This window comes from Dermochelys coriacea, chromosome 4 (genome assembly GCF_009764565.3).
Source record: "Dermochelys coriacea isolate rDerCor1 chromosome 4, rDerCor1.pri.v4, whole genome shotgun sequence".
Lineage (NCBI taxonomy): Eukaryota > Metazoa > Chordata > Testudines > Dermochelyidae > Dermochelys > Dermochelys coriacea.
This window is the reverse complement of record NC_050071.1, coordinates 32,126,524-32,146,632: the sequence shown is the minus strand read 5'-3', so window position 1 is coordinate 32,146,632 and position 20,109 is coordinate 32,126,524. Positions and strand designations below refer to the sequence as shown.

General features: G+C 37.8%; 1 protein-coding gene across 2 annotated transcripts in view; it reads right to left on the bottom strand.

Moving 5' to 3' along the window:
• Positions 1 to 20,109, bottom strand: part of AIMP1 (aminoacyl tRNA synthetase complex interacting multifunctional protein 1) — a 62,290-nt gene that overhangs the window by 23,806 nt on the left and 18,375 nt on the right. For both annotated transcript variants that reach the window (XM_038399508.2, XM_043513308.1), the window contains one exon: positions 3,012 to 3,145. In XM_038399508.2, the coding sequence (XP_038255436.1) occupies positions 3,012 to 3,145 (134 nt within the window). Of the gene's footprint in view, positions 1 to 3,011; positions 3,146 to 20,109 lie in introns of those variants that run through there.

Here is a 20,109-nt window from a genome sequence, read left to right as displayed (position 1 = left end):
GCTGTGAAAGTAAGGACAGTCTTATTTAGGCAATGGAAAAAAGATCCTATTCCCAGTGCGCCCACAGGCTTCCTGGGTGACCTTCAGCAAGTAACTCAACTCTGTGCCTCCATTTCTCCATTCTGAAACGGTGATGCTGAGAGACTTATTCTATTATTCTTAATAATTGTGAGGCATTCAAGATATTACATAAATTAGCATAATAGAAAAGAAAATAAATACATACAAATGGACTTGATTCATAGATATAATTTGGTACTAGCTTTTAATAATACTTTCTATTTTGTTGAATGGTTGATATAGGGTAGCCTTGGGATTAAACTTGAGAGTGAATGGTATTTGTTTCATTCTTTGTATTTTAAAAATGTACCTTGTAATTTTGTTTAACTAACTGAAACAATGCTGATATGGTTATAAATTGTTTTGAGGGAAAAAGACTGGCAATAATGGCTGAACGTTTTAATCTTTAAAGCCCACTTGTTTCTGACTAAAGGAAAAAGCTGGGGGTATAAGAAAGATGACAAAATGCTTCAGTGTAAGATGTTGTGGCATTACTTTTGGGCTATGTAGAATGTGTGTTGAAAAGTGCGATCACTTTAAATTTATAAGCAAAACATTTAGATTACATGCCAAGAGGAATTTAGAAGGTGTAAGGTCCACATGCATTCATTAAAAAGTTAGCAACCTTCAGTCTATATTCTAAACTATAATCCAACTATCAAAAAGATGGCACACACAATATTTCTATTTGGATTGTGGTAGGGCCTAAAGGACCCAATCAGGATTGGGACTCTGCAAAAATATAGTAAGGAAAAGACGACAAGAGTAAGCAAACAAGGAGAGAACGAGGACATGGTTAACAGTAAGTTCATGCAATTAAATGATTCAGAACATACAGTGTAAGTATTTAATATTCTGTTTTGGGGTTACTGAATTTTTTCCTACAGCCGAGCAATCATTATGAGTTGTCTGATTTTTGGTAGGTGTCATAGCAGAAGTGAGGAGGGTTCTGAAGATGACAACTAACAAAAGAGTTGGGTGGCATCTCATGCAAAAGGAGTGACAGAAGAAAACATGAAAAATGTTGACTGCTCATTTTTCTCTTTACTTTACAGAGTGGAGACTGGGGAGCAGGAGGAGGAGGATGAGGGTTGGGGAAGAGGAGGAGGGAAGGGAAGACGACGATGCAATAAGAGACAAGAGCAAATAATTAAAGAGACCAAGAAACCTGAACTTAATACTGGAAAGCAGGGAGCCAGTGGAGAGATTCAAAGCAAGTGGGGAGGTGACGCTGTCAGAGACATGGGTAAGGAAGATTAATTAAGTAGCTGTATTTTGTATGGACTGGAAATGGTATGTGTGAGGGTTGATGAAGTGGTTATGGTAATCAAGACATGATCTGATAAGAACTTGGAAAAAGTTTTAGTGGCATGGATTTTTGAAGTGAAGTGTAATAGAGGAAAAAGAGGCATGATTTAATATGATCTGACTGCAGTAAGTAGGAGAGGAAAGAAGTCAAAGACAGCCCTCACTTTATGGACCTGAGTGCTAGGGAGAATTATGCTATTGTACAGAATGACAGAGAATGGAAGAGTGGGCAGGACTTGGGAGGAAAGATAAGAAGTTGAGTTTTGGGCATGTTATGTTTCAGCTGGTGATGAGGCATTCAGGAAGAAATGTCAGTCCATCTACCAAATCAGAAATTCTGGGAATTTCATAAACAGGATTATGACAGACTAACTTAAACCAACGTGCTGCAATAATGCCTATGCACACACATCTAATTTTTTTTGGTTAACAAAACAGATGATGAATGAATGTAAGAGAAGGCTGATTCCCATCTATGGAGTGATATTTCTTCTATGATAAGTATCATGACAGTGTACAATGAACTATGAAGGGCAGCACTGAAGTTGATATATCTTAAAAATGTATTAAAAAATTATGGAGGCACGTATTAAGACTTTGCTTTGTAAAGAAGACAAGACAAAAGAGGAGTCTTTGGCCCTCTGATACTGATTAGGAAAAACTTTTTCACTAGGAGGGTGGTGAAGCACTGGAATGTATTACCTAGGGAGGTGGTAGAATCTCCTTCCTTTGAAGTTTTTAAGGTCAGGCTTGACAAAGCTTTGGCTGGGATGATTTAGTTGGGGACTGGTCCTGCTTTGAGCAGAGGATTGGACTAGATGACCTCCTGAGGTCCCTTCCAACCCTGATATTCTATGATTCTATGACTAAACACTAAGTTTTGGGAAAGCTTTAAGAGATGACAAGACTATTTCATTATCAATACAATAGAAGTAAATTTTTGAGAGCTGTCAAGTGTTCGCTAAATTGATCAAAGCCATGAATGAAAAGAATGGTTTGGCTCATAAGCAGAAGATGGTTATGCAAGACTAATAAATGCCGTTTCCAAATACAGTGTAGAAAGAAGAAAAATGGAAAAAAAAATCTATTAAAATTAAAGCTTGAAAACAGTAGTAGATATTCTTGATGGAGCACCTTCATCCTTTGAAATGAATATGTATAAAAGTATCTCTCTGTTGAGAATGAAAAGCCCTGTAGTAACTATGACAGACTAAAAAATGGAAATGGAGTTGTTTCATGAATATATACAGAATATATGGCTAAATATTAGACTACTGAGCACACATACCCAAATCATATAAATCCTGGTTTCTGGAACAAGCTGGGGCATACATTTACATATATGGAGTATTCCGTTGTCAGAAAGTGATCTAACATTTATATCAAAGAGTCAGGCAGAAAGCTTGCTGACAGCTTCAGAGAATCCTATACAGCAACACACAAAGATGGAAGTGTATTGAGTCATGTCCCTCCTTGGAATAATTCACTTCTATCCTCCAGGGCTTTCACAATCTGTTTGTGTCATTGAAGCCATCCCCCTTTTATTGCTTCCAGAATAGAAAAAACATAACTTCACAGTACTTTCTCATTCCCTCCCTTTCATTCCTGATTAGTAAATTTGCTTTAAGACATTGCTTTCTTACTAGCTTTTTCTTTTAGAAGAGCAACTTGCTGTTTGAGGTATTCAATGACTTGATCCGCCTCTGCACCCTTTTGCTCCAGTCTGTTCAATACTGCATTATTGGCTGCCATCTTTACCAAGGAACGGGCTAAAAACCTGAAACAGGAAAGCGAGAATAATGTGAACATTGCCTTAATGTAATTAACTTTACATTCTTATGCCACATGAATCGGCACTAAAATCGACTACTGATGCAGTAGGAACATTTGTTAAATGAGCAAGCAGGGCTCCTTCCCGCTAAATGAAAACCCAAACAAACAAAAAGCAACGTTAACCAGATTCTGAAGTTTGCCAGTTCCGTTTAAGTATTTTGGAAGAAAAGCCACCCTACTCCAACCACCCATCTGTAGAAAACATGTTCCTGCTTCACAGCAGAGCACCAAACCCTACCTTCCCAGAATGAAAGGCAGATCCTGAGACAGAAAATGAATAAATGAGCAATGGGGAACAAATTAAAAACAAAGAGGGAAAAAGATAAGGGAAATAAGTTTAGACTGAAGGAAAACATGTCTCATATTTGTATACGAAACATTTATGGAACTTGTTAACCAAAAATTCTATTAAGAAGAGTAAGAATGCATAAGAATAGCCATACTGGGTCAGATCAATGGTCCATCTAGACCAGCATCCTGTCTTCTGACAGTGGCCAGTGCCGGATCCTTCAGAGGGACTGAACAGAACAGGGCAATGTAGAGTTATCCTGTTGTCCAGTCCCAGCTTCCAGCAGTTGGGAGGTTTAGGGACACACAGAGCATGGGGTTTCCTCCCTGATCATCTTAGCTAATAGGCATAAATGGATCTGTGTTCTAATTCTTTTTTGAACTCAGTTATACATCACAATATCCAGTGGGTTGACTGCATTGTGTGAAGGAGTTACTTATTTTTGTTTTAAACCTGCTGCCTATTAATTTCATCGGGTGACCTCTAGTTCTTATGTCATATAAAGGGTGAAAATAACACTTTCCTCTTCATTCATTCATGGATTTATGGACCTCTATTTTATTCCCCATTAGTTGTCTCTACTGTAAGCTTAAAAAGACAGACTGTTCATGTCTTCTCAAATAGAAATTGTTCCATACCCTTAACCATTTTTTTACTCTTCCAGTTTTAATACACCTTTTTTGAGATAGGGTGACCAGACCTGCACGCAGTATTCCAGGTGTGGGCATACCATAGATTTATATAGTGGGCATTATATTTTCTGTTTTATTAGCTATCCCTTTTTCCTAATGGTTCCCAACATTAGTTTTTTTGACTGCCGTTGCACATTGAGCATGTTTCCAAAGAACTATCCACAATGACTCCAAGATCTCTTTCTTTAGTGGTAACAGCTAACCTAGACCCATCATTTTGGATACGTAGTTGGGATTATTTTTTCCATTGTGCATTATTTTACACTTATCAACACTGAATTTCATCTGCCATTTTGTTGCCCCCAGTATAGTAACTCTTTGTAACTCTTCAGCTTTTGGTCAACTTTGGACTTACCTATCTTGTATCATCTGAAAATTTTACCACATCACTGTTCACCTCCTTTTCAAGAGCATTTATGATTATGTTGAACAGAAACAGGTTCCAGTACAGATCCTTGGGGATCCCACTATTTAGCTCTTTCCACTGGGAAAACTGACTATTCCTACCATTTGTTTCTAATCTTTTAATAAATAAACTACTGATCCAGGAGAAGACCTTCCCTCTTACCCCATAACTCCTCAGTTTGCCTAAGAGCCTTTTGTGAGGGACTGTGTCAAGCATGTGGACAAGGATGCTTTCTGAAAGGCCAACTACACTATATCATGGGTCATTCTTGTCCACATGCTTGCTGATATCTTCAGAGAATTTTAATAGATCGGTGAGACATGATTTCCTTTTACAAAAGCCATGTTGACCCTTACCCAACATATTGTGTTTATCTATGTGTCTGATAATTTTGTTCTTTATTATAGTTTCAACCAATTTGTGTGGCACTGAAGATAGGCTTACTGGCCTGTAATTGCCAGGATCACTTCTGGAGGCCTTTTGGGGGGGAGGAGGTGGAATCAGAATTACATTCAGCTACTCTCCAGTCATCTAGTACAGAGGCTGATTTAAGCAATAGGTTACATACCACAGCCAGTAGTTCTGAAATTTCATATTTGAGTTCCTTCAGAATCCTGTGAGAATACCTTCTAGTCCTGGTGATTTATGACTATTTATCAATTTATTTCATAACATCCTCTATTGACACTTAAATCTGGGACAGTTCTTCAGATCTTTCAGGTAAAAAGAATGGCTCAGGTGTGAGGATCTCCCCGCCCCCCACATTCCTCTGCAGTGATGGAAAGAATTAGTTTAGTTGTTCTCAGCAAAAGCCTTCTCTTCCTTTATTGCTCCGTTAGCATCTCAGTCATCCAGTGCCCTCTTACAACTTCTAAATCAGCCACATAAGTCAAGGAGTTAGAAGGCAGAGGATACATTACACATTTATGGTTGTCCATAAGCATTAAAAGCAGAGAAAAATCATATTTTGTTTCTCTTAAGGGCAATTCTCAACCCTAACTATACCATAAAAGGAGGAACCAAATTCCCCCCACATCCCGATATATTTTTAATTTCGGCTTTCAGAGCTATTTTAGTTAATATTTTGAATTCACCACCTTCCTTTCCACCTTCTGACTGAAAGCAGAGATTGAGGGCACTCTGTTGATGACACAGGAAAGACACAGAGAAGATAAGAGGACAGTCGTAAGAACGGCCGTACTGGGTCAGACCAAAGATCCATCTAGCCCAGTATCCTGTCTCCGACAGTGGCCAATGTCAGGTGCCCCAGAGGGAATGAACAGAACAGGTAATCATCAAGTGATCCATCCCATCACCCATTCCCAGATTCTGGCAAACAGACTAGGAACACCATCCCTGCCCAACCTGGCTCATAGCCTTTGATGGATCTATCCTCCATGAATTTATCTAGTTCTGTTATAGTCCTGGCCTTTCACAACATCCTCTGGCAAAGAGTTCCACAGGTTGACTGTGCATTGTGTGGAAAAAATACTTCCTTTTGTTTGTTTTAAACCTGCTGCCTATTCATTTCATTTGGTAGCCTCTAGTTCTTGTGTTATGAGAAGGAGTAAATAACACTTTCTTATTTACTTTTGCCACACTGGTCACGATTTGATAAACCTCTATCATATTCACCCTTAGTCGCTACTTTTCCAAGCTGAAAAGTCCCAGTCTTATTAATGTTTCCTCATATGGCAGCCGTTCCATACCCGTAATAATTTTTGTTGCCCTTTTCTGAACCTTTTCCCAATTCCAATACTTTTTTTTGAGATGTGGGCGTACCATGGATTTATATAGAGGCAATATGATATTTTTTGTCTCTTTGCTGTTATGCAGGGACAATGGCACACCTAAATCTAGTTACCTCTACCTCCTCTCTCAGGATCCTCAAGAAATCTGCTTGCAGATAATTTTGAAAATTCCTCCCTAACACAGTACAGAGGATCTGTGAGCCCCTGCTCTGCCTCATTGAGAGCCTTCACTTGCTAAATTCAACAGGGCTTGGTCCTTTCCCTTCTCCTGTTCAATGTTTATGTCTAACCATTAAGAGACAGTAGATGCTACTCAAATGTCAGCTATGTATTGTGACAAACAGCTATATAATCACTCTCCTCTGCAACAGACTATGCTTTTCCCATCTACCTGGAAAAAATAAGCACTTCTATGAATTACAGCTAGCTGAATTATAATGAAAGAAATAAGCAGATGATACTGGTGGACAGGGAGAAGCACTCTGAAGATCTCCCAGGACAAAAGACAGCTCCATCAGCTGAAGGAATCTGTCGATCAATCCCACAGGTGAGTGGTCTCGGATTCTATGACTAGACTCCTAGGCTGTAGCAGTGCCGTTTTTCATTTCAAATAGCAAGATAACTAAGCCTGCTTCTCTCGGACAATGATTCTGCCACAAAAATCTACATCTATTTCTTTGAAAATGAACAACTATAATGCTTTCTATCTGGGGCTGATAACAGAATCCACACTGCATGGGTACTTTAAGAATGGAGTTAAACTTAAAAGTTTAAACTTAAACTTAAAGTTTAACTCTGATTCTCCTGCCTGTTTAATAGTAGTGAATTAAAAGTCATTTAAAGATTTTTGTGGACATAAATTTCCTTTACATTTTATAAGACATATATGTTGAGACAGCATTAAAAGGTAACATCTTACGCTTAAATTATACAAAGTGGCTAACTAAACTTTAGTGATCGTTGAAAAATATGTAAACTATAATTCTCTCAAGGGAGTGTAATACTAACAGCGTAAGCTTAGCCAACAACAATAAAACACTACTAAAACTTCAAAGTGAATAGAACTAGTACATTTTATAGTTATTAGCTAAGTTGGCTAATGAACTGAGGATTGGGAAATGAAGTGACATGATTACACCAGGTAGACTTTTCCCCACTTGTCAAATACATTTCCAGAGATCTAATATTATAACAGAGGAGAAACAGGTATTTGAGATATTGTTACAAAGAGCCAATAGAATAAAATGAACTGTAGTATTGCAAGAACTTGCCAATATGAAGAGATAATAAGATACACATAAAAAATAGAGTTTCTTATAGGTAAAACTTTGTTTAAAATTGTGTACTTAATGTAAAATATAAAACATTAAAAGCATTAACTGAAGGCTAATAAAATTGAGGTTTAATGTTATGACAATCAATAGCTGGGATTTGCATATTTGTGTTTTCCTACCACTTGTTTTTCTGCCTGTGTAACCTTTGGATAATATGCTAAGACTGTAAGAAGAGAAGAAAAAAACTGAATACTGTAACTTGGTGGAAAACAGAGCCTAAAGGAAAACAGAGAGATCTTCTGACCTTCAACTGAGCCCAAGTTCCAGAAAGTCACTCAAGAAAAATCAAGTCATTGGGATTTAAGAAAACTACATTTGAAAGGCTGCTATCCCTTCTTTCATATAAAATGTAGACATAGAAAACATGAAAAACATGCTTTGAAGAGAGCAGGATTCTCTAATATTACTAAGTGATATATTCAGAGTTGCATGAGTTATACACAGAGTTATATTCAGCATCAGGAATCAGGGTCTGCAGCTGAACTGCAGGCCAGATATTAGATCTACAGCTGACCACACTGTTTGACCAGACCCCCCAACTGGCTGAAAGGCAACACCTACTACTGGGGGAATTCTGCGCCACTGTGCTTGCAGAACCCCTTATACCCAGACCCTCCTGCCAAGTCACACACCCCCCTCCCCCAAACACAGAGAATCCCCGCGATGAGCCCCACTCCCCCTGGACCACCCCAATGAGCCACTTGCACCTGGATCCCCGCCCCACTCCCCCAGCATCCGGACCCCCCACTGAGCAACCCACACCCAGACCCTGCTTCCGAAATCTATCCCCCCAAACTCAGACATTCCCCCACTGAATCCCAACCACTTTCACCTGTGCGCCTGCAGAGTCCCATTACCATTGCACCCAGAATCCTCCAACAAGCCGCTGTGCATCCAGTTCGCACCCAGATCCCCAGTGAGCCACCCACTCCTAGACTGCACCACACAGAACCCTCTCAACCCACACCTGGATTACCACACATACAACTCCTCCACACTTGGATCCTGCCTTGCTGAGCCTGCCTGCCCAGACCTGATGCACCTGGCATGGAGGGGCAGGGCCTTGGGCTGTTTTTGGGGGCAGACCTGGTCCTTGCGCTGTGTCAGAGTTGGTGCAACACTGCTGAGTCAGTGTTCTGGGGTGGGGGAGAGCTGCACAGTGATCTCCCACCTCTGTGCAGCCAGTGGCCTGTGCTCCCCAATGCCATACTGGAGCCTTCACATTTATTTGACAAATAAAATTAGCAGAATTTTAAAATATTGTGTGCAGAATTTTATTTTTTTTGGTGCAGAATGCTCTCAGGAGTAATCACCAGGCCTACTCTTAAGCTCAGTATCAACACCAGGTGAAGGGCTGCTCAACGTTTATGCCTGCATCTGCAATTGCTCCTGTGTCTGCCTTGCTACCAGCCCTGCTTGGTTTCTAACTCTGGCTCCAACAACTAGACCTGACTCCTAGGAGCACTAAACCTGACTGTCTTGGTCCTGAAAAAGTCTTTACAGTTAGAAAAGTGATCAAGTATGTTTTCTTGATGTCTTTGTGCTGCTTAAATAATTTTGTTGAAGGATTTTCCATTTACAAACTTTATTATGAAGTTTACTCCATTCAGGTTTTCAGGTTGTGAAGACGTATCTTTTGATAAGCCCTGAGTTAAAGCCACCGTTAAACCTAAATGAATCCTTGCTATGTAAGATTAATGCCTTGTAAACAAAAGAAGCATAAAGAGATCTACAAATTAACACCTGGACTTCAGACTCATGTTACATTAACAATAATCAGAGGAACACAAGAACCTGTATTCAAAGAAAGGTTCCTGAAAACAGCTATATCAAAAATAAGTTGACACAGAGTTATTAGGCATGCATTTCAATTCCAGTGGGAAGAAATATTTGTTAGGTCCTAATTTTCTTTTTTTAAGTTGTTTATAATGGATAGTTGAAGTTCAGAGCATGAGTTCCTAACCATATCCATATGGTTCTACTTGTAATTTGAAATGCAAGGTCAGATAAGCAGAAAGTTATTTTCAGAGGGGGATATTCCTTGACTGCAATAGATCTTAGAAGCAAATAATTCAAATCTATGTTTGTTAAGATATATTAAGCATTTACTTAAATGCATACAGTTGTTGAATTCACCTTAATTCCTCCAGTTGACGCAAATGGATATCATTTTGTTCTTTAAAGACATTTATTGCAAGTCTGCTACCTTGTTTCTAACCTACAGGTGTTTGCATTTCCACAGTGACAGAAGTAGCCTGTGACGCGATATGGCTCAATGCTACAGTTCAGACGCAGGCCACATGTTCACAGCCTTGAAAAGGAGTTTGGATTGGGTACATGCATTGTATAATATTTTAAGATTCAAGGTACTATGTAAATAAGTGTAAGAGTATCCTTATTGACTGAAATAGTTTTCATAAAAAAATCTACAGATGTCAAACCTTTATCTGGGTTGACAACTAGAAGACCCAACTGGAATAAGCAGTTTGCTCTCTTTGTGGAAAATGTTACTTCTTGATAGATTATAGAAATAAGAGAACCCAAGAGGTCTTGGAATTAATGTTATAGTCAATGGTGTCTACCAAGATGTTAACAGGATTATTATCAATCTATTTAACAAAAGGAAAATAATAAGCATGGAAGAAAATATAGTAAAGATCCCTTTCAACCTAGAAGTATCTCCTTCTGCTCTTGTTTCTTGAAATGAAACAGGTAAATTTTATGGCCAAATTTATCCCTGGTGTAACTCCAGTGTCTTGGCAGGGAAAAATTTCATTTGGAATTCGTGTCTGAAGAAAAAACTCTGGGGCACCATTATTATTATTAAATGGAGTATTTTGAACTAGAAAATGCCAAATCAGAAAAAGGAAATCAGATGACTAACCTGAGCAGAGAAAAAAAAGTATACTTGAAGTGTGTCCAGTGAAGTCATCTGATTAACTAAAGTTCTTCAGTTAACTTTAAACGTCTGGCATTCTATCAAATCATTTATATATCAGAGATCTAGAATTGGCTGAAAAGCTCGTTTTCATTACGTGAAAGAATGATTGACAGTGCCTGGATAAGACATGTATGTCTTGTAGATATAATAAAATGTATATTGATATCCAGATGCTGCTTAATTTCTATTTTGATACAGTTAGAAAACTAATTTAGAGTCAGTTGCTAATTCAGTTCTATAAAGATTATTCATGTGAAAATCAAAAGTAACTTTGCTTACCCACTAATTGAAGAGGGCTACTAAGGACTTTCAACAGTTCCTTACCCACATTTCTTTCAGTATCAGAAGCTTAACTCCAGGGGAAGCAGGTTTAAGCACCGCCAAAATATAGGTGATATAGAATGCAAATGAAGGGTCCAAATGAGAGAAATTTCCAATTTTTGAAAAACTATGGAGGGCAAATAAAAAGATTGGGAGGTCTTTACTCCTTCATTTCCTATCTCCAAGATGATTTTCTTGCCTACTGCTTTTTTAAATAGTTGCCTGCATTCTTCAGCAAAAAGTACCATCTCCTGCATGCTTTGGCAATCCCGAATGTCATAAGCAAAGAGAAGGGCTTATTTTATTTACTGGTTTATAAAAAGGAAAGAATTAGGGAGGGGCCCAAACAAGACAAAATTAAAATAGATATTCCATAAGAAAATAATACTTTGCATTTACACAGGAGGCACTATCAGAGAATTTCAGTGTGCCTACTAACATCCTTTGACCAGAACTGATGTATTACTTAATGGTTCTGACTTTAAAAAAGGGGAAGAAAAAAAATAGTAGTAGTAATAAGGAAAACACATAAAAACAATCAAAAAGATGACTGTGTTGTTATAATTCCTTGCTTTAAAAAAGTAGTCTTTTCTCCCTTTTTAAAAAGTGTTCCCAGTTACAAATGTCTTTTGCCATACTTAAGAGCTAATGCTAAGGTTCTAAAATGGAGAAATAATAAAACTGTTTTTGGAACCTATCCACAATCCTGAGATGCAGGTCAATTAAACAGTGTTTTGGGGAGAAAAAAGAAAAGGAGTACTTGTGCACCTTGGAGACTAACAAATTTATTTGAGCATAAGCTTTCATGACGACAGCTTATGCTCAAATAAATTTGTTAGTCTCTAAGGTGCCACAAGTACTCCTTTTCTTTTTGCGAATACAGACTAACGCGGCTGCTACTCTGAAACTTGTTTTTGGGAGAGAGATCATTTCATCAAGAAACAAGCTTTAGAAGCTAATTGGTTTCTAAAAACTTAAACAACCCCCCCCAACTTGAATTTCCAATATTGTACATTTTTTTCAACTTTTCTGAGGACTGCCTAGTTCATATAATCACATATGAACTACAAAAATAGCATTACTTATTCCACATGACTGTAAGGATCATTTCCCATATGTAAATATGTTTTTCTTTGTATATTTGCACTGAAGTCTATTCCAATGACTTTACCTTTATTTTCAGATGCGTATGGGAAGTACCAATACAAATGCCATCACTTAATAGACAATGTCCCCACTTCCTCTTCCTACAGAAATGTGTCTCCAACCTTTCTACTTATTTCAACAAAAGTCATAACCGTTTGTGTTTGTCAGCTTGGAGCTTTGCTAAGAGCAAGATTTTTAGATTAATATTTGTCCTCAGAAATCCTTCATTATTACTGCCTCCCCTGTCTCACACACACACACTTCTCCACAATAAAAGAATCAAGTTGGTACAGACTTAGCATACAGATACCATCAGTTAGTGCTTCAACCATATACTTTCAGTGTTGTCATTCTGAGTCAGTCACAGAAAATAAGTTTCTGCATCTATTTTGTTCTAGCCATGGTGAGATTCAATGTTGTCATGGGACAGCCAATCCTGTTCACAATCAATAGCCATGTACAAACACTGAATAGACAGTAAACACAGGAGGGGTGGTGATTGCTACAAAATATATTGCTCCTAGTGCATGGCACATTCATGGACAGGCAACTCAATAGGCCTAGGACGAGGCTAAGAACTATTAGAGAAAAATACAGGCCATACAAACAATGAAACAACATTTTTAGTTTTCCATTTAGAACATTCCATGCATATTCATTGAGCGTATTAAAAGTTGTTCTTACAGCACTGTTTCATTACAGACATGGGACTAATTACATTCTGCAGGTAACTCATTGAGAAGAACATGAGGAAGACAAAATTCCTTCAACATAAATACTAATAAAATCACAAATTTAAAATACAGGGAAACCTATAAAACTACTTATATATGGATAATCACTTTTTCTGTCTTTAATTTGTTGTAACAAATAGCTCTCAAAACAGTTTCAGATGTTAATATTTTTCCCCACGAGGGCTTTTTAAGCTCATCATTTTGGCCAAGTTGCATAGTGATGCACTGTTTTACTCTAAGTATTTTAAATTGCTGCATTATCACCAACAATATCATTTTGCTTCTAAAAAGAATACTTTGTTCAAATAAGAGGAAGGAAGGGAACAGCTTTTATTAGGATGCTTGTTTTTCCTATACGCAAGGCTTCTTGGCAGACAAACTTAGAGGACACCATATATAGTACAAAAAACATTCCATCTGTTTTCCAGATTCTGCTGTCCTTTACTCTGGAACATGCATGATCTGACAGGCTACTTACTGAACCAACTGTAAAGCTATCAAATGAGAGAGATAATACAAAGAATAATAAATTAGAAACCTTCATTATAGTCCAAGACAGAACAAATAGAAAGAAGAGAACTGCCTTTAAACAATCAAAGCAGCAATATTTTATTTATCTGAAAAAAATAAAGACTACAGCCTGAAAATTGCGACAACCACGTTTTCTGCTGAACAATCAAATTTAAGGACTTAGCTGCCAGTAGAGAGATCTGAAAATCCTTTTCTCCCAGCAATCATGGCCGTAGTTAGTTATACAACATTTTTCCAGACACATTTAGTGGCTCCAAAATCTAAAATGTAAACTTAGTTTTTTAAAATATTCATAAGCTTTCAACTCCTGTGTAGTCAAATGTTCAAACTACAATAACAAAGAGGGTTAAGGAGTGAATTATTAAACAACTATACTTGTACACTTCTGCCACGTTAAACTCACATGTTAAACTTTTGCAATATGAGAGTCATAGTAATTGATTTATAAATTTTCAAATAGTTAATACAATCCAAGAAAGTGTCAGGCCTGAAGAATGACTTCTCCTGATTATCATGCAGAACTTTGCTTTCCTAGTCCTAAGAGCCTTGCCCTCCCTATTTCTTAAAGTTGGAAACATTAAAAAACCAACCAACCAACCCACCCACCCCCTTAGAAGAAACATCACACAAATAAAAGTGCTTTTCTAGGAACTGTTCAGAATTTACACTAAAGAACGAAGAGTTGACTCCAAAAACTCAGACAGGTTGAAAGTGGCCATAAGGCATTCTAATGTCATTTTAAGAGAAGGAGTTCAACACCTAACTTTATGTTTTTACTAATTATTAGTAGATTTCACCCATTCTATTCCCCCCTCCTTTTCTGATTATTCTAGAAACCTGGTTATCAATGGATCATTTTCTCTCTCTCAGACTACATTGGGCACAGCTCTTCTAAGCGTCAGGACACTAGCCCCAGAGTAATCCTGCTAGATTATCCTTGTCCCTGCCTTTATCTATAAAGTAGGTTTCAGACTTTAAGTTTCATGATGTAACTTAAAAAAAAGTAACAAACAAATGCTTTTGTAACACTAAACGCATACAGTAATATTTAGCAAAAAGAAAAGGAGTACTTGTGGCACCTTAGAGACTAACAAATTTATTAGAGCATAAGCTTTCGTGAGCTACAGCTCACTTCATCGGATGCATTCTCTAATAAATTTGTTAGTCTCTAAGGTGCCACAAGTACTCCTTTTCTTTTTGCGAATACAGACTAACACGGCTGCTACTCTGAAACCAGTAATATTTAGCTAACTGAAGAAATATATGACAAGTCATCCTTGTTGGCATAGCCTGTCTGCCACTTCTCCTGGAAAAGTTTTATTTTAGAATATAATTTACTTTGACAGAAGGCTATCCTCCTTCCCAGACATGTACTCCTCTTTTCTCTTTACTTCTGCGAGAAAAAGGGTCAGTTAAGTCCCTTCATCTGGAAAGGTGAAATATGTAGTGTCCTGACATTAAAATGACTGAAAGTCACCTCCCCTTCCCCCCCAACAGCCATTATATTCTCTCACATTAGGGAAAATTTGTCAAACATTTTAAATAACAAAAAAGCAAAAAACAGAATCTGGGCTCAATGCTCACATGACACGTATTAGCTTGATACCAATCTAAGAAGAGTTTGAAAACAGACTTTAAAATTATGCAAAAAGAAAAGGAGTACCCGTGGCACCTTAGAGACTAACAAATTTATTAGAGCATAAGCTTTCGTGAGCTACAGCTCACTTCATCGGATGCGGGGGGGGAAAGCAAGGGGGGGAGAGAGGAGAACCTTTTGTAGTGATAATCACCTTGATTATCACTACAAAAGGTCGTCTGTCCTCCTCCCCCTCCGGTAATAGCTCATCTTAAGTGATCACTCTCCTTACAATGTGTATGGTAACACCCATTGTTTCATGTTCTCTATGTATATAAATCTCCCCACTGTATTTTCCACTGAATGCATCCGATGAAGTGAGCTGTAGCTCACGAAAGCTTATGCTCAAATAAATTTGTTAGTCTCTAAGGTGCCACAAGTACTCCTTTTCTTTTCACAAATATTGTGGTATTTCCCATTTCAAGTACAAGGATTATATGCAAATACTTCAGTGTAGTAATCATTCATAGTTTAATTGCACCTATCATCTGAATAATACTTTAGTCGGTGTACTACATAGCTCAGATGAAAGGCAGAATATGGCAACCTTCCACACTTCTAGGTGGCTGATCCAAGTATAAACCAGATTAGTGAAGTGGGACCAAAAGCTTCCACTGCTTCACTGCTGTTTGTTGATCTCAGTCCAATTTCCACTGCATGCTTGTCCACCTCACAAAAACCAGGACCATAATTTGTACCCTTTTTAGTCATCTCAGCAGAGGTGCCAAAGACTACATAGGGCACTGAGACTTGGGGAAAGCCTACAGTTAGTCGGGAATTGGTCCTGCTTTGAGCAGGGGGTTGGACTAGATGAGCTCCTGAGGTCCCTTCCAACCCTGATATTCTATGATTCTATGACACATTACAAAATTAAATTGACCTAAATTATATCGACACACAGCAACCACAGTAATTGAATCGGTTTGACATGTCCACACTAGGCTCCTTGTGTCAGCAGTGCACGTCGTCACCAAGAGCACTTGCATTGACTTAACTGCCAGTGTGGGGCATTATGGGACAGTTTCTGAAAGACAGTTACAGTCAGTGTAAGCAACGCAGCATCTACACTCACACTGCATCCACCTAACTACATCGACTTAAGCATCACACCTCTCGTGGAAATAGAGTTATTAAGTCAGTGTAATGGGCGAGTTATACTTGTGGGAGCAGTATTTTAGTGTAGACCAGTGGTCTCCAACCTTTTTACGCCCAAGATCATTTTTTGAAGTTAAGGGCAACCCAGGATCTATCCCACACCTTCCCTGAGGCCCTGCCCCACTCACTCCATTCTCCCCCATGGTGCTCCGGGCTGGGGCAGAGAGTTGGGGTGCAGGATGGAGTTTGGGGTACTGGCTCCAGGAGGGGGCTCAGGGCTGGGGTGCAGCCTCTCGGCAGGCAGCACTTCTGTTGGCAGCTCCTGGTTGGCGGTGCAGCAAAGCTAAGGCAGGCTTTCTGACTGTCCCAGCCCTATGCCGCTCCCAGGACAACTGTGGCCCCTGGGAAGGGGAGCGGGGACATTGCCCCCTCTGCTCCCATTGGCCACAGTTCCCCGTTCCTGGCCAATGGGAACTGCAGGGTCTCCCATTAGTTTCCTTTTGGGTCTGCAGGAACTCTCAGTGATAACTATTTTATATTTAAAATGTTTAAAAATTCTTTCCAGCAGATAAGGAACATTTCAAAGACATCCCCACCCCTGCACCCCCAAACACACACACTTACCTATAAAGAGCCGAAGTAGAGATGCAGAAAGGAAGTGCCAACTCAGCATTAAATATAGATTCAGTAACACAACAACGTCTTTACATTTAATTCAAAAGGTATCTGTTTCAACTAGATCATACAATACTCCTAGCAAGTTGAAATCTCATCACAAGAGTCATCCTGTGTACTATAAACTTTGGTACCAGCTGCTGGCATTTTTTACTTTTAAATATTAAACAAAAAATACTGATTTCCGAATTTCTTGACTTTTTAAATTCCCCAAATTAACATTTGGCAATAAGAGAAATACATTAAGCTGATAATGCAAGGTAAAAAGCAAAAGTAGTTTTTAACCACTGTGGTAAACCAGATGCCAGGAGCTAAAAATAACCATTATCAGTTCATGAAAGCATGTAGCAAATAATACACAGCTGTATAATAACACATCTAAAATGAATAAGTGCATCAAGACTCAATGTCACTTCCATTATATATTAAAATAACTAATTTGGATGTTTTTCTACATAAAATAAGTTTATTAAGAACTATGTGAAATTTAATTGAAAGCAAAAACATCGGTCCAAAAATAATGGCAATAAACATATTTTAAAGAGTAGCAATGAGTCTCTCTTATAAAAAATATAATCAATTTTAAATATCTGACTTGCAGTTTTATTGTCCCATTCATAAAATAATTAAAAAATTAAACACTCGGCTTTCCCTTTTCACTACCTTGTCCAAGTAAAATTCAATTTCTCAAACGAAAAACCAGTTCAATATTTTAAAGCAAAACAGAAAAAAAAAAAAGTAATCTTCTACATTACCTAATGAAGAACAAATTATTTATTCGGTTTGGGAATGAAGAACCTACACTAGTTTCTAAGTCGCACTGATTGCTAATGTGTGCTGCCAGCAACTGGTCCTTGTCAGTCATTTGTAGTCACACTTCACTTCAACAGCATACTACAGTGGTATCTGTCATCTCATATTTTTGGAAGGATACATCATCTTCAAAATTGGTCTTTTGCAAGAATGTCACCTGCAGGATTAATCCAAATTTTGTAATGTTTTTGCCTAAAAAGTACATTTTCTAAAAATGAATATGTCCACATATAAACTGACTACAGTGCTTCTTGGATCAATGTTTGCTATGGTCCTCAGGAAGAAACAAATAGAAAGCAACCACAAAAAATCCCTTTGCTTAGAAAATCCATCCTGAAATATTTTGTATTTCAGAGATATTTTACATGGTTCTATTTTTCATTCAGAATTCCCTGTACACTGTTATAAAAGCTTTAGAGTTTCTTGGGATGGAAACTATTTCTTCCCAACAGGAATAGAAAAACTACAGAACTCAGGAGCTGTGACTGTACAAAAGCAACATATCTGCTTGCTAATGTGGTGGATTAAGTATAGATAGAAGGATGTTTGGGGAAAAAAAACACCTATTTTCATATGGATTGGGTGTAAAATAAAAAGCAATGTTGTGGCATGGACATTTCAGATCTATACTGGTCTGAATACAAGATGATTAATGATAGGAAGCCATCCCTTCACTACACAAACAACACTCCCCTCTTTTCTATAGTGTGTTACTTATACTTTCTTTCATTGAAATAGAGATATCAACTTTCTCTCAGTGAAATTGATATATGCAAGGCAAAGATCAGATGCTCAAATTTTCCTTTATTATTTATTATGTTAGAAAAAACTTAGTTTTTATTTAGAGGGGAACTGTTAATACAACAGTTTTAATGAAAATTAACCCAAATCGCTGCTTTCATTATCTGTTTTTATTTTTAAACTTTTCTCCTTAAAATGTTTGCAACACAAACATTTGACCTTTTGCTAGTACTGATGAGCCAAACAAGGAATTGATGAGAAACAAAAGCGATACTGACTGGTCTATTTTACTTAATCATGTCCAATTCCATTATGAAAACAAAGAATATTTTTAAATGTCAGGTTTTACTAGTTTCAGAGTAGCAGCCGTGTTAGTCTGTATTCGCAAAAAGAAAAGGAGTACTTGTGGCACCTTAGAGACTAACAAATTTATTAGAGCATAAGCTTTCGTGAGCTACAGCTCGTGAGCTGTAGCTCACGAAAGCTTATGCTCTAATAAATTTGTTAGTCTCTAAGGTGCCACAGGTTTTACTAGTAAAGTTAGAACATTTATCTTTAAAAACATGCTATTTAAACTTTGTAATGTCCTTCCAAATCGTTCTGTCCTAGTCTTAATTTTTTTGTTGATATGTTCAAAATGACTAGAAGTGACTGAGCAAGAGCATGTTTTAAAGTGGCCCATCCAAACTACACCATTACCACTCCACTCTCACCTGCCGCATAAACCTGGATTCCACAGCCTGGCTGCTCCAGCTGACCCAGAGCTGGCTGAAGCTGCCAGCATCCCTAACAGTAGAGGCTCGGTCCAGTTTTCTTGGTTCATGTGTTTAGATGGGTTTCAGACAGACAAAACTCCTACATTTTGTAGAAGTAGTGCTGAAGAATGGATCTCCATTCCTGTAAAACTTAGGAGGGCTGCAATAGACAGGTAACACACTTATAACCATGGGAAACACAGATTTTTTTACTTAATCATGGTTCACCTGCTCATGAAACATAGCACGTAAATGTAACCTATTAAATCAAACAGTAACCAAATATAAATTGAAAGCCTTATATAAAAATAGAATATCTAAAAGAGGGAAGATTCAATTGAAGTTTTAATCATTAAGACAATGGCAAAAGGCAGGCAAATCTTCCCTCACAGGCAAACAGAGGAAGTAAAAAAATTAATATCCCAAACTGCAGCGAAGATTACACATAAAACCACCCTTTCAAGAGTCTGCTTCTAATTTTTGTAATACTCCTGAACACATTACACCATCAAAACATCTGTTAAATGTTTGTAATGTTAGCTGCAAAAACCTGGTATAATTTGATATCATTTAACCCCATTAAATTAATATTATAGACATTCAATGGATGTCTTAATGAAAAGTCTTCATCTGTATGGATCCAAGGAGAACTAAACCAAGAATTTCATTCCACTAATTTCTAAAGATCTGATCCTGCAAACACATATTACCTGGCTGCAAAAGAGACTATGCAGTATGTCCAATAGCAAATGTTTGCAGGATTGTGCCCTAAGGAATATTATTTATTCTGTGTAAGGTGGGTCAGTTTAGCTGAATTATTAGCACTTTGGTAACTACAGGAAAGCTACATCTGTTGGAAAACATGAATACATAATCAGAGGAAACAACAGCATAGTATAAAATAAATCAGCAGCTTTTACATCCATTGCACATTAAAAGTTTCTTCCATTTTGAGTGAAAGTGAGCATGAGAGAAGGTATTTGGAGGCATGTGCTTTGAACTAACTCTTTTTTAAACTGAGCTGATTTCAAATTGACAGGCTTCTTTT